Source organism: Pagrus pagrus, assembly GCF_965226575.1.
Source record: "Pagrus pagrus genome assembly, chromosome: 19".
NCBI classification, from domain to species: domain Eukaryota; kingdom Metazoa; phylum Chordata; class Actinopteri; order Spariformes; family Sparidae; genus Pagrus; species Pagrus pagrus.
The window spans coordinates 9,977,400-9,991,015 of NC_140203.1; the positions used below are offsets into that span (position 1 = coordinate 9,977,400).

Here is a 13,616-nt window from a genome sequence, read left to right on the forward strand (position 1 = left end):
ACATATTTTCAAGGGAGTACAACTGAGTGGGTGTAGTCAGGCAGGAGACAGTGAATCGAGACGAGGCTTTAAGAGTTGGAGTGATGTAGTGTGTCGTGATCACACCGACAGAGATGAATTGGTATCATATTTTATTATATATTTTTTCAACTCGATATCCTTCTGCTTCCATAACTTGTTTGTTGGCTCTTAGTGAGGTTATTATAGATTATTTAAGATAAAAAACTAACTCTAGGTTTAAAAAAGACACCTGCTCTACTGAAATAAAAACAAAAAGTAGACCTAAGAAAAAAACTATTGCATGTTTACTGAGACTGCGCTGACAAAGAGAAAGCCTAAAATTTAAACTAATAAAAACAAAACAAAAACATAACATTTTGCTATGTTCTCATAACAAAATATCTTAAAGTGTTTACGTTCCTGATCAGATCCTACTGTAAGATTTCAGGTCAGAGGCTTCACCACATGACAGAGAAACATTCAAAGCTTCCAGGGTGGTAAGTTCACGTTCGACTAGTCCGTCAGGAAGAGCTGGTTAATGTTTGGTTGATTGGGTCTGACGGATCTGTGGTTCCCTACTGATGAAACAGAAACATAGCAATAAACTCTGTTGATGTCTTATTGTAAGATCCCAAGGCTTCACTCAGCACTTAAGTCGTGTTTGGATTTAAAGGTCTCTGCAGCCTGAAGTGACGTAAAGACAGCTGCTTTAACACAAGATGACGTGCGGGCTGCTATTAAATGTTGGCTGTCTCGGCTCAGCAGTTTTCTTTTAACACATCTCATCTGTTAGAGGCTCGATGGTTGATGTGCTCACCTCATCCGTGTGGGTCGTTTTCATGTCCTGCTGCTGCTCTAATGCCACGTTGCAAGCTCTCTGACATCATAGTGATTTTGCAGGTTAGTCACATGGTTTTACTCGGGGCTGAACACATTTTCCCACATCTTATTGTATCCTCATCTTCTCTCAGGATCATCTCCGCTGTCTCTTGAGATGCTAAGTAAAGCAAAGTGGAAAGTTTAAAGGGGCACTATGTAGTTTTGGAGAAGAAATCCTGATAATTTCATCTATTTATGAGCCACTTTTGCCTTCATGCTCTACGATGGGGGAAAACTGAATCGGTAAATAAGCAAATATACAAAACATCAACATGTTGTTGTCTCAGTACCTGAGTCTCTGCACAGAGCGGTGATGAACAACAACAACAAAGAGTCATCGCCTCCCTCGAGTCTGCAGAGATCGTTGAGGAAGCAGCCGTTGACAGGTGTACGGATAATAACAAGTGAGGAAGTCCAAGGCTTCTCTGCTGGATTCATTATTGAGAAAGGGAAGGGAAGAGTGGTGGATGACTCACTGTTGTAGTAATCTTTATGTAAACTGTGATTCAAGCTTCACTAAGGCCATGTTTACATCCTCAACAGACTTTTCAAATGGGCTTTTTTTCTTTAAACCCTTGAAAACCATTTTATTTCTTCATCATCTCAATCTTTCTTCCTCAACACACATAACAGAGTCTGCAGCTGGACAGATGTTTACAGCATGTTGTCAAGGCCGACGTGCTTCATTGTAATGACACACTGCTGTTACAGGCAGGATTATTGTTCCCTTTGAATCAAATGCCTTAAGACATATTTTCTGATGAAAGCGTACAAAAAATCAAATCTCATCATGAATCCTGACATCGCTAAATCCTTAAAACAGCAACATGTTATTGGTGCATGGACACATTTTGTCCTCTGCTGACCTAAAAAATGATTGTTTGCACGTGGGGAGGTAAGTCCCCGCGAAAGAAAAGGTGACAGCTGCTTTGCTTGTTAACATTTGTAGCGGTAGCGAACAGGTTAGCCACTTTCAGCGTGTAGGTTGCTAACTTGTAGGTTGTTGTTGTCGTTTCATGTAATGTTAGCGATGGGGGTTTTGATAAACAGTACATGGAGACAGAAGAAGGAAGTGGGGGGGATTAGGCGCCTAATGTCAGGCTTTATGCCAACATGCGGTAAGTCAGACTGTAGCATGGCTACTGTTAGGCTAACGTTAGCGTCACTGTCAAATTCTCTGATGGTTTTGAGGGGGTCATGCCTATGTTCCCACAGCCCAATGGTCCCACAGCCCTATGTTCCCACACCTAGGGAAGGGGAAGAGGTTAGGGTTAGGGAAAGGGAAGGGTTGGGTTTAGGGAAGGGGAAGAGGTTAGGGTTAGGGAAGAGGAAGTGGTTAGGGCTAGGGAAGGGGAAGTGGTTGGGGTAGGAACATAGGGCTGTGGGAACATAGGCATGCTCCCGTTTTGAGATGGAGGGTTAATTATGTTAAAAATGTTGTCAGGTGCAAAATTATTGGTTTGTTTTTCTCTAAGAGAAAATCACTTCCAACCAGGTTTGTGGGCCAATAGTATAACATCGTTGGTATGTTTCATCAGTGATCTTCGTTGTTGCCAGTTTGTGGGGGAAAAAAAGTAAAAATAGCTGATTTTTACATTATGCGGCCAGTATTGCCCTAACATTAGCACGCTAGCGTTAGCAATGTGAACGTTTGCTAGCTAGTGTTAGCAAAGTTAGCACCTTCCAACTGTTTTATTTTTGTTTTAACAAACTAATTTATAGTAAAACTTCACTGTAAACTTTACAATTTTAACAACTTTCGAAACATTATCAAACATTTTTACAGCCACCCTGCAGTAATAAGGGAGCTGTGGACCTTTAAACCATCAATTATGTTTATTGCTTGTATATTTTTTCAGTGTTAGATAGTCACATACAAGAGTGTATCCTATCCTATCCTGGCCTATCCTATCCTATCCTAGCCTATCCTATCCTATCCTAGCCTATCCTATCCTGGCCTATCCTATCCTATCCTATTCCTGTGTAGTGGATGCATGTTTCTCCTGTTCTTATATGGCTAGAAAAGAAAGTGTGAAACATGACTGACCCTAAATGTTAACACACAGATAAATGAAGGAAACATCAGCACACTTTTTGCATATTTTATTCAACACTTAACTCCAAATAAATTCCTACCGCAGCATTTGAGCTGAGTGGATTTTACATGCTCTTGGTTTTCAAAAGTCCATTCAATATGAGATATATCAGAGATAACTTAAAAAATACAATATGAATGCACAAATAGCTCAGCACTTTATAGTCCACCGCAAAAAACAGCGACAGTATACACACAAAAATAGAGAGTATCATTATGCTTCCATTTCAAACAGATCACTGTCAGTTGTTCATTTATATAGAGACACTTAGGTGCTTGAAGTGGGAAATGGTAGTATATTTCCATGTTTGAGTCATTGACATAGCCACACTGTTAGACAGAAAATGTACACATATACACACACACTCACACACACACATACACAGTGACTAGGTGGCATCCTCAGTGGTAGGGAATCACTGTAAATGACAGCTGGTCACAGGTGACACACACCTGAGGCCCCTTTCAGGACTGAAACAGACCACACACACATACACACACACATAATTAAACAACATCTGTCTTTCTCCACAACATTTACACATATACCGCTGCACACACATACGCAACAACACAAACACACACACACACACACACAGACGTTGGGCACAGACTCCGTAGAAGGACCATAAACGAGGCACAACGGGACTTGGCAGAGCGACATGGAATGTTTTCGGTCATTGATCTTTGATTGCGATGCTCTCGATCAGTTTAGTCGTCGGTGTCCTCCTGAGAGAGAAGAGGGACGAGAGAGAGGCGGTGAGTTTACAGTCTCAATAAAACACCCCCCTGCCAAAAGTGAACTCAATGCGTGATGTTTCCTTCACCCGAACCCGAAGTGTTTTTGAGCCAAAACCTAACCAGAATCTTAACCACAGCGCTGTTCAACCCAGTCGCAGGATATGATGTTAGCAGTTTGTTTCTGGAAACCACAGATACACTAAAAAGATGTTTTCGACGAGGGATGATGGCGAACTTGGGACAATTTCCAGCTGTTTGTGACGACCAAAACTGGATATTTTTCACCGTAAGTACGGGCAACGGTATTTTAAGCCAAAACTTTTCCGAACCCTAACAAAGTGGCATTTGTGCCTAAACCTAACCAGAACATAAACAGAACTGAACAAACATAGAAGTTGCAATATAAAGCTTTAACTTATCTGTGGTTTTTGCAGAAATACACTTAGCTAAGCATTTATTCTGGACACTGGGTTACACTGTCACATGATAAACATAATTAGTTTAAACAAAAACTGTCCCGTTGCACTCAAAGTCACAGATTTCACCTTACAAGGGCTGATTTTTGAGAGATTACTGAACAGGTTTGAGAGACAATCCAAGTGAAAATGCGTGAAATTTATTCAATTTTAAAGATGAGAGCCTCCACCAAACACCGCATTAAAGATATATAAACCCATACATTGAAAATATCTGAATACTGCACCTTAACATTCCAGCTGTTAACAAGTTTTGCCCTGATGACACGACAAAAAGAGGGATTTAACAAGAATACACTTCTCACTTTTGAATTTAGGGCTTCATTAAATCCACCTCTGGCTGAAAATATCGATTTCTTCCACTTTTGTCTCATTGACTGTAGATTTTGTGTTTTATTTCAGTGGCGTCTCACCTCTGTAGCATCAGCAGGGTCGGTATCAATCGGTGACTCTGGCATGTTCTGTACTGGTGAGGCGTCGTCACCCTGGAAAGATAGAAAAAAGAAAAAATATATTTTGTTGTTATAAATCCACCTTTTCCTGCTTTGACAAGTCAAAGTGCTTTCTGTTACCTTCCGACGGCCGGCGTTCGTTTCCTTTAACCACGACACTACACTTGAGCAAAGTCGTCTTTAAACGGCCTTAAACAGCTTTTTCAGATCAGAAAACGGTTTCATATTTTGTAGATGTGACTTGTGACTGTTTTGGACGGCACTGTCAGATGACATTGTACTGAAACACCCGTGTCACTTTACAAACGCTGCGTTTTGTCTTTCAAACGAGGCATGAAGCGCTAATGAAGAAGGGAGGGCTGACGTCTCTTCTGTCTCTTCTGTCCAGCTGAATTGTGCCTTGATTGCACCGTGCCATTGAAGTGACCTTCCTTAATGGGGAAGCGGTCACAGCGTGCAGACGTGTGCACGCGTGTGTGCGCGGCGCCTGACATAACCTTAAACGAGTTACTGCACCTTCTCCTCCTGCTGTTGCGTTTAACACCACCCATCAAGCCTCCATCTGTTCACCCGGCAGAGCCAGACAGACACACAGATGCGTAAACACACACTCGGACTTCAGTATGCCAACAAACGCCGAGGCCAGATTCAACTTCGGCCCACAAGTTAAAGCTTTACCCGGCTTCTGAAGCAAAATCAAAGCCGCGCCTCACCTACAGTGTTGTTTCAAGCAGAAATCCTTTCTTCCCAGGGACGTGAAGTACAGCCGCTTCTTTTATTGCAAATATGTGAGCAATAACACGTGTTTGCCTCCTCTACCTTCCACTTTGCCTTCTCCTCTGTCTCGTTGTCATTTTCCTCTCCTTCATGTCCTGATATGAGTCACCAGCAGCTGATGAATTGGTTCAACAGCTAGATGAGGAGATTAATCAGACTCAGCATCCCACCAGCATCCTGGTGGCGTGTCTGTGTGTGTGTGTGTCAGACACAGGAGACGATCTTTGATGGGCGCTCTCTCAACCTGGCATCAATTTTTTAAACCGAATCAATATTAATGACGTTTAATGGCTGTGCCGCCTGGGAATGATGGTTTGAATTAGAACAATCTGCTGCTGTCTGCGTGTCGATCCCTCGCTGGGAATACCACAAGTTATTTTATTTTATTTTATTCATGTGTTTATTCCTCCGTCAGTCAAGTCCAGTGGGTGCCCATCAATCAGTCCACTCTGCGTCTGTTTGTCCATCTGTTTGTCTGCTCTGCCTGCCAGTTTGGCTTGTCGGGGCTCCTCATAATGACGCTGATCACATCCCAGGTGGAGCTCCATCAGTGTTTTCATCCCTCAGGGTGAATACGGCGATTAGCTATCTTAGCTGCCTTAATAACACGAAGATGAAAGCAGTGGATTTGGATGTTTGCGGGGGAGCATCTTTTTCGATAGTGAGATGAAAGCAGCGCAGTTTTGATTCCCTTCTGCTCAGGTATCAGTCGGAAAGAAAATCTTTGGTATCTTTTTTTTTTTTTTTACAGGTACTTTTCAGTGATCACAGCCAATTAAAGCAAGCGTGTGTGCCGTTATCTCTCGGCGTCGCAGTCCTTGTTATGGATTCCCCTGTGTTTCATCGCTAATTAAGGGATGGGAGATTGAGCATCACAACAAACAATCAACAAAGTGTTGCCCAGGGAAATATTTGATTGGCTTATCATTTCCTGCTACTCGCAGTGATGTTGTGAGTGAGGAGGGTAATCACAGGCAAATTTAGCCTTCCCGTCAGAATTGTATTAAATTTTTTACACTTTATTAATCCAGATATAAATCACGGGGAAGCGTAGCTGCTTTGTTGACAACAAAAGAAGAACAGTGATAGGATTGTTTTGTTTTTTTTACACTGAGTATGAACACGAGGACCATCTGTTCTTGTAGAGTTTGTCTTGTTTGACGAATGACTTTCTGTGCCAATAATAGACGGTGTCAAGAAAAACTGTAGAGATTTATGTTGGGGATTAAAGCTGCCATGTGGACAAACAAGATATGTTTCCAATCAGTGTTTCTAACTAAGAAATATTGTTTTTTTTCTCATAAAACATTTTGAAATCCTTTTGTTTTAAGATTTTAAACTGTGCCTGCGAAAAACGTCGTTGTTTTCGGTGAATTAAAGCAACATTATGTAACTTTTTTTTAACCCTAAAATAACAGCTTCAAAGTAATTTTGATGATACAGTGTTCAGGACATGGTTATGACGTAATGAGTTTAATTTCTAGTTCTGACAAATCGGGATTTGTATTCACGAAAGTGGTGTCGCGCTCAGAAACTGATGGGGGGGCGCCAAATCACACTAAATGCCCAATTTCTACATAATGTTGCTTTAATATGGTGTGTAGGAGTGTGTATCACAGATAAAACAGGGACCCAATTGTGAAAATGTTGCTCAATAACGCCACTAATGGTAAAAAAAAACGCTATACGTGCCTTTAAAGTTAATTCTGACTATATCAGATAAAACCGGATGTACAGTTGAAAACAGTTGCACAGGATGTTAAATATGAATGTCATTTTATTTTTGTTATTTATTTAAAAAAAAAAGTTTTTAAATCTTCAGTATTCTGTTATATTTGTTTAGTTGAGTCCTTTATTATTGTTTATTTGCTTCTGTTGGTTGAAAAGTGGATACATTTACCAAAAAGTACACAAACAAAATTCATGAATTAAAGTCCAAAACCACAAATACCCCATAAATGAGATGCTTTAAGTCTAACAATACTGTCATCATCCTAATCTGTAACCATTATGTTTATAAATGTATGAGTGTAATTCTCCCTTCATTGTTAAAAACCCTCAAAAGACACATTAGACACGACCTCAGAGTCCTCAATACGGCCCTGACTGTTTCTGCTAAATTTCACGTGGACAGCTGTTAAAAGGACAACAAGGTGAAACATAAAGAAAAAAAAATAGAACATGAAACGGAAAAAATGGAAATAGAAAATAATTCTTTGCTACGGTAAACAACCTCCTCCTCCTCCTCCTCCTCCTCCTTGTTTGCACGAACGACGGCCAGACTGACTGATGAGCGATGCGGGAAAAGCTAACAATATGTAACGGCTTTCATTTCAGAGAGAAAAGACACACGGCAGACATGAGAAGCGATGACAAATGACTCAAGGTCAGGAGGCCATTTTGACACAGTGAAGAGTTATAGCTGGCAGCCGGTTCATGAAATGGAGGGATGTGCAGTGCTGCGATCGTTCCTACAGGTGTGTTTAACAGTAGATTCAGCCAGACGAATTAAAGCATTCAAGTCAAACTGAAATTTGAATTCTTCTGCCTTTTTCTGCAAGGAAGTATAAGATACTGGTCTTCAAGTTGTCGTGCATATTTTTAATTTTTCAAATGCAGATTTTTTTAGAAACGGTCTGAACTCGCAGCCTCTGGTGGTAATATTTCACGTACTTTACGTAGGAAGTATCTTACCTGTTTGGCTTGATCCTTTTTAACCAATCCGGTGGCAGCGGCGATGGTGCCCGCCCCCTCCACAGTTTTATGGGCCACGGCGGTGACTCCGGTAACCACGGCCCCGCTCACATGAGACACTCCAGACACAGTTTTTCCTGCAACTGTAGGGACAAAAGAAGGAAAGGGGAAGCCGACATTTGAGGAGGGTGTAGGTCTTTATAGAGCCACGTTACCTGTTAGGATTAGCTTGTGGAAAAATGCATAAACATGACACAGATCTCACAATACTGGATTTCAAAGCAGGAAGTGTAATTTGAGTGGTGCTGCCCTTTAGTTGCTTTTCTCCACTCGAGTTTTCAAGTGTGGTGGCAGCTCCTGCCTGCATTGTTGGGTAAAGGAGTAGCTTCTACCAGGAACACCCTCCCTTGTTATTTAAATGGGATCATCACCTGTAGTGTAACTTGTTTTACTGGAAAACCTCAGAACGAGCCTGCAGGCACTTTCTATTGAAGCCTCCCTAAAGCCTCCACTGAGTTTCATCCCGCCTTTTATTGTCTGAGCAATGCATCGTTGTGTAATTTATTATTTAGCATATTGTTGCATCTGCATTTAGTTTTCTTTTATATACACTTGTTTAACTGTGTTGGTGAGGTATGCTGTAAGTGAGTTTTGAATTCAGTGAGTCCATAGCGATCAATATAGACATTTTTGGTATGTAACTAATGCTACGTGTTAGATTAATTCGGTGCTAAATGCTAACTGTATTTGGATGTCTTGCTTTGGCTTCCTCTCCACTAGAGCAACAATTAATGGTTTGTTTAAGCCCCAGTCTACACCAGTGACTCAGCCTGGGGATCAGGGCCCAGCGTTAAAATGGAGGGAATGTAAGATTGTTAGCAGGAAAAAAAAAATGTATGGTAATATTTTATCTTTTTTTGTTGTTGAGCTGCTCACAATTGGCGCCTATACAGTTAGTGATATGGAGATAAGAGCCAACAAACCAAAAACATTGGGGACCAATGTACACCTTAATGGAGAGATGGAGTCCACAAGTGTTTCATGTAGTTATTAATCGGATGTCGCCTGAGATTTAAGCAACATTATATGTTTATTGCAAACCAATAAAATCAGTTTCAGTTTCAGTTTCTGTTATGGAAAAAATAAATATTCTGAGTTCAAAATTTCTTCTCAATTTCTTCTATAACTTCAGTTTTAAACATACCTACATTACTTAAGTAATTTACGTTAAATTACAGACTTTTCCCTCTTTATACTACTGCACCTGACTTCCTCCTTTGCAGCCGTAATAATGACTACAGCCACTAGAGGTCGCTGCCTAGCAAAAAAGTCAAAATGGGTCGTAATAAGCTGCTTTCATAGTCTACCTATGTGGTTGTTTTTCTGATGAGGACGGGCTGACTGAACCGTAGGCTACAGCATAAGTCAAGAATAAAACGTTATTAGCATGCAAACTACAGCCATCTGAAACTCTCTCACAGTACTATGAACGATATCGCCACATTTCTTTAACATCAGTCATCTCCAGTGTGTACCGGCCTGAAGTCGCTTCATTGTTGGACAACTCAGAGAGAAAAAGATATCCTCCCTGCTCACTCATTTAGTTTCTGTCCTCATATATTTCTCCTACAATCCCAGCTTCCAACACGGCGACTTCCCTTAACAACAATAACGCCAAGTCCCTGGAGGCCAGTAGCTTGTTATGTGTGAGAAATGGCCCAGCCTGGCCCGTGGGGAGTTAGACAGGTTGTGTTGTGTAGGGCGGTGAAATATGACACTTGCTCTCTCTTATAAACCACCTGAGAATCCAGTAATCCTTTTTTATACATACTTATACGTCAGAGTGTATAAAAAATGAGGCTCTGACGTTATTAGGAGGTCTGACAATATACACACTATTGATTTTTTGGAGGTAAAAGGCGCCTTTAAGCTTTAATTACCTGTTGTGACTCCATCCTTTGTTTTGGTACCTGAAAGGAAAAAGCAGGTGAAGGTGAATTAGTGACTCACACCAGACTAGAAATGATCAAAAAAGCTCTGTTTCATTCAGGCTCACATGCCTGTTGGTGCGTAAAATAACGAGAATAATACGAATTTATACATTTATTACATTTTCTTCTACACCAATGAAATTAATTCCCAGCACCCACCGACAAACATAACCCCATCTTTCGTCATCTCAGCCGCTCCAGTCACTCCCTGCTTGGTTTTCTCCGCCGCTGCCACGACCCCCTCCTTGGCTTTAGAGAAACCCTTCATTATCGATTCCATGGCTGGCTTGATTGGCTCCCAAATTACGCGCACACGCAGCTGTGAGGATGTCAAAACGGGCGCAATGAGGAAAAGGCACGATATTAAAACACACGTCTACACACAGACACACACGGAGACACACACAAAACCCCGTTGCCACCGCCCTACTTTCCTCTCTGACAGCTTTGTCAGGCAGCGTCTGAAATATGTGCTGAAAATCCCACCTGTAGGAATTGGTTACAGCCCAACCGAGAAAGCATGAATGGATTTACTATAAATCCGAATTAATCCGAGAAAAAAAGGAGGAAACAGACGTGTGATGTGGATATGTGACAGGGAAATGAAAGAATGAAGCAGGTGATAGCGTAAAAATAGAGGATTTACATGTTTTTAAGAGGAATAGAGAGAGAAAAACGAGCTTTACGCACCTGTTCAACTTCCTTCAAGCCGAGAATGTGGCGAGTCTTCCGGGATGACAGCAGACGCTTAACCCCCCAAAGAGCAGTGAAACCGGTTTTATCTGTTCGCAAACTACAACTTCTCCAAAAGGCGAGGTGTGTCCTCCAAACAAGACAGACGGACACAGACGGAGAGAGACAGACAGACGCTCCACAGGTTTGACAGACGCCTCCTCGGTGATGGAGAAGAAGAAGGAGAAGAAGGAGAGGAGCGATCAGACCGCGTGATGCTGATGCGAGAGAGGAGATGCTCCGCTGCCTGTCTGTCTGTCTCCAACACACACACACACACACACACACACACACACACACACACACACACACACACACACACACACAGAGATTACGTAGCTCCTCTCTGTACGTGGGTTGTCCACAGCGTGTAGGTGCAGCACGCTCTTTAAAACCATCGGCTGAATGCATCTGCGGCCAATTAGTGGCAGTATAATTATTCAAGGCAACACTACGGACTATTCAGTGTACCCACATGTGAACCAGATGTTAACTCCAGCTCAGCAGGTCTGTGATGATTATAGTAAACTCAAAAGGCCATGTTGGGAACTTTTAATGTTGGATAAACCAAACTTTTTGATTAAAAAACTACTACATCTTTTCACAAAGGCACAGTTGTAAATAAAAGCTTTATTCATTGCATATAAATCATCTGGGCATGCTTCACACAGCAGTTATAAAACATGTTGGGTTGCCAGGTTAGGTTCATTTATGCAGAGAATAGATATATCCATCTCAAGTGATGTAAACATGACTGCCCACATACTTTCCATGCATCCTTTACGTTGGCGTGAATGTTGAGCGATACATCCACCAGAGGGCAGCTCAGAGCCAAGAGGCCAGGGTGGGAGAAGTTGTGATTATTCGCCTGTTAAAGGAGATTAAAGTGTGCATTCAGGGTCACCATTTTACTTTGGGTTACTACTAGAATAGGTTTACATGCTTTAATGCTAAAAAAACACATCAGTTTTTCCTCATACCGTCTGTCTGAAATGCAAGTTTTGGCTCCTGTCTCTTTAAAGCCTTAGAAGGTATTTATTAAGCACGATGAGCAGCTGGTGGTAGAGGAGGGCTGATGAGGGGACTGGTGGCTCCGCCGGGGAGGTGAAGCGACTCACGCTGAAGATCCTCGGGTGAAGCGGGCTGGAGGCTGGAGGCCAGAGAGTGTCCAGGATTTGAGCGATCACTGGAGGAGACGAAGAAAAGCAGAATTAGATTTAAAAAAAAATGCTAGAAGCTCTAGAAAAACAAATATGCACAAGGAGACCAAGGTGTGTGACGACTCCACAGCACTTCTGAAACACACACAAGCACAAGAACACCACCGACAGGCCACAAATACAGTCCAAATGTAGCACAACCCTCCCGAATACCCGGTCTGCTCTGATTGGTCCACTCACACATGCCTGAGCCAGCACCGCTCAACGTGTCTCATGTCGTCTCTGTCCTGTTTTCAGCTTCCAGTTAGCTTCACTTCGACCACAAATATACGCATAAGTAATGCAAATGTGTGACATGGTGACATAGTGTGAAGTCATGAAGTGACGTCATTAAAGGCAGGACTACTGATGAGGCGTTCAGGGTCGGTGTTTTCTGTGGGAGAGAGGAGCTCCTGTTGGATCGGACTTTGGGCTTTTTGACTTTCAAGACCTTTTACATGCACAAGAACCTAAACAACACACTGAAGGAAAGGAACCACCGGAAAACGCATATTAGGTCTCCTTTGAGAAAGAGGAAAAAGTGGAGGCAGCGTTGTAGACGCCGTTGGCATCTACAACGCTGCCTTAATCTGTGAGGAGATTAAATACATCCTCCAATCTAGCATGGTGGCCACTCGCGATATTGCAGCGATATGGGCCGAGCGGGAAGGGGAAACTCTACTGTGCATATTCAATGGGTCGCATAACCAGGAAGTAAAAGCAGAAGCCAGAGTTCTTCTATATAAATCTATGGATGTTCGTCATCGATCAAACTTCCTGTCCTTTTGTCTTCTGGCTTGTACTACTGGCTGCATGGTCTCCAATGGTACTGCTCAGTTTCATTCGCTTCTAACTTGGCTATGAATACTACTGTTTACTTTGTCTGATGAAATGAAACATGAGTCCATACATATGGGGCTTATTTGGTTGTCAGTGATGTGTAACAAAGCTTTAACCATCTACTGTGTATGTAAATGGAAGAAAAGAAACAAAGTAGAGTTTTATTGAAATGTATCAACAGTGGTGGTAGAAAAATGGGCGAAGCAAGTTTATTTGTATCGCAAATGTGTACCGCAAAACATACACATACTCAAAGTGCTTTGCATTATGTATTGGAAACATGCAAATGATAATGCAGTACAGTGTTTATCAATTTGTTCTCAACCAAACCAGTCTCATGTTCAGCATTTGTGTAATACACACACAACAACCAATATACATATTAGTAGCATTCATCCTCTTCTTGCAACTCAACCATGAAACATTACACTTCCCCTTTTAAATGGCTCTATAATAGCCTCTATTACTGCACTAACATGCAGCTTACATTCATTTCATTCAGAATAAATATCAGTGTCCAAGATCTGATATGTGTGTGATTTTTACATAACATTATATTTATGTGTACTGTATGATTCAACAGTGGCTCTGAATCTTGCATTTCTTCCTCTTTTGGATGGATACGAGTGTAGTATGAAAGGTGTATAGCATACAACAAAGGAAACTGGTCGAACTGGAGCTGTTGCAGGAACCTGGTAGGCTAACGGTGCACTGCTCCCTCGCATTTTGACAGGAAATTG

General features: G+C 41.8%; 1 protein-coding gene across 1 annotated transcript; it reads right to left on the reverse strand.

The window, feature by feature from the left end:
• Window positions 1-2,965: 2,965 nt before the first annotated feature.
• On the reverse strand, window positions 2,966-11,099 carry LOC311274871 (uncharacterized protein). The gene is made up of 6 exons (XM_084382869.1): window positions 10,796-11,099; window positions 10,265-10,424; window positions 10,055-10,084; window positions 8,115-8,257; window positions 4,605-4,676; window positions 2,966-3,703 (listed from the first exon to the last, which is right to left on the reverse strand). The coding sequence occupies exons 2-6, from the start codon at window positions 10,383-10,385 to the stop codon at window positions 3,686-3,688; spliced, it is 384 nt and encodes a 127-aa protein (XP_084238995.1). The 5' UTR covers window positions 10,386-10,424; window positions 10,796-11,099; the 3' UTR covers window positions 2,966-3,685.
• Between the last annotated feature and the right edge of the window lie 2,517 nt (window positions 11,100-13,616).

Bases quoted from the DNA above. Each gene is read 5' to 3' on its own strand.
- LOC311274871 (XM_084382869.1), bottom strand. From the start codon at position 10,385: ATGGAATCGATAATGAAGGGTTTCTCTAAAGCCAAGGAGGGGGTCGTG. The intron at 10,085-10,264 runs GTGGGTGCTGGG...TTTTCCTTTCAG, and splicing joins AGATGGGGTTATGTTTGTCG to GTACCAAAACAAAGGATGGA. The intron at 4,677-8,114 runs GTAAGATACTTC...CTATCTTTCCAG, and splicing joins AAAAGGATCAAGCCAAACAG to GGTGACGACGCCTCACCAGT.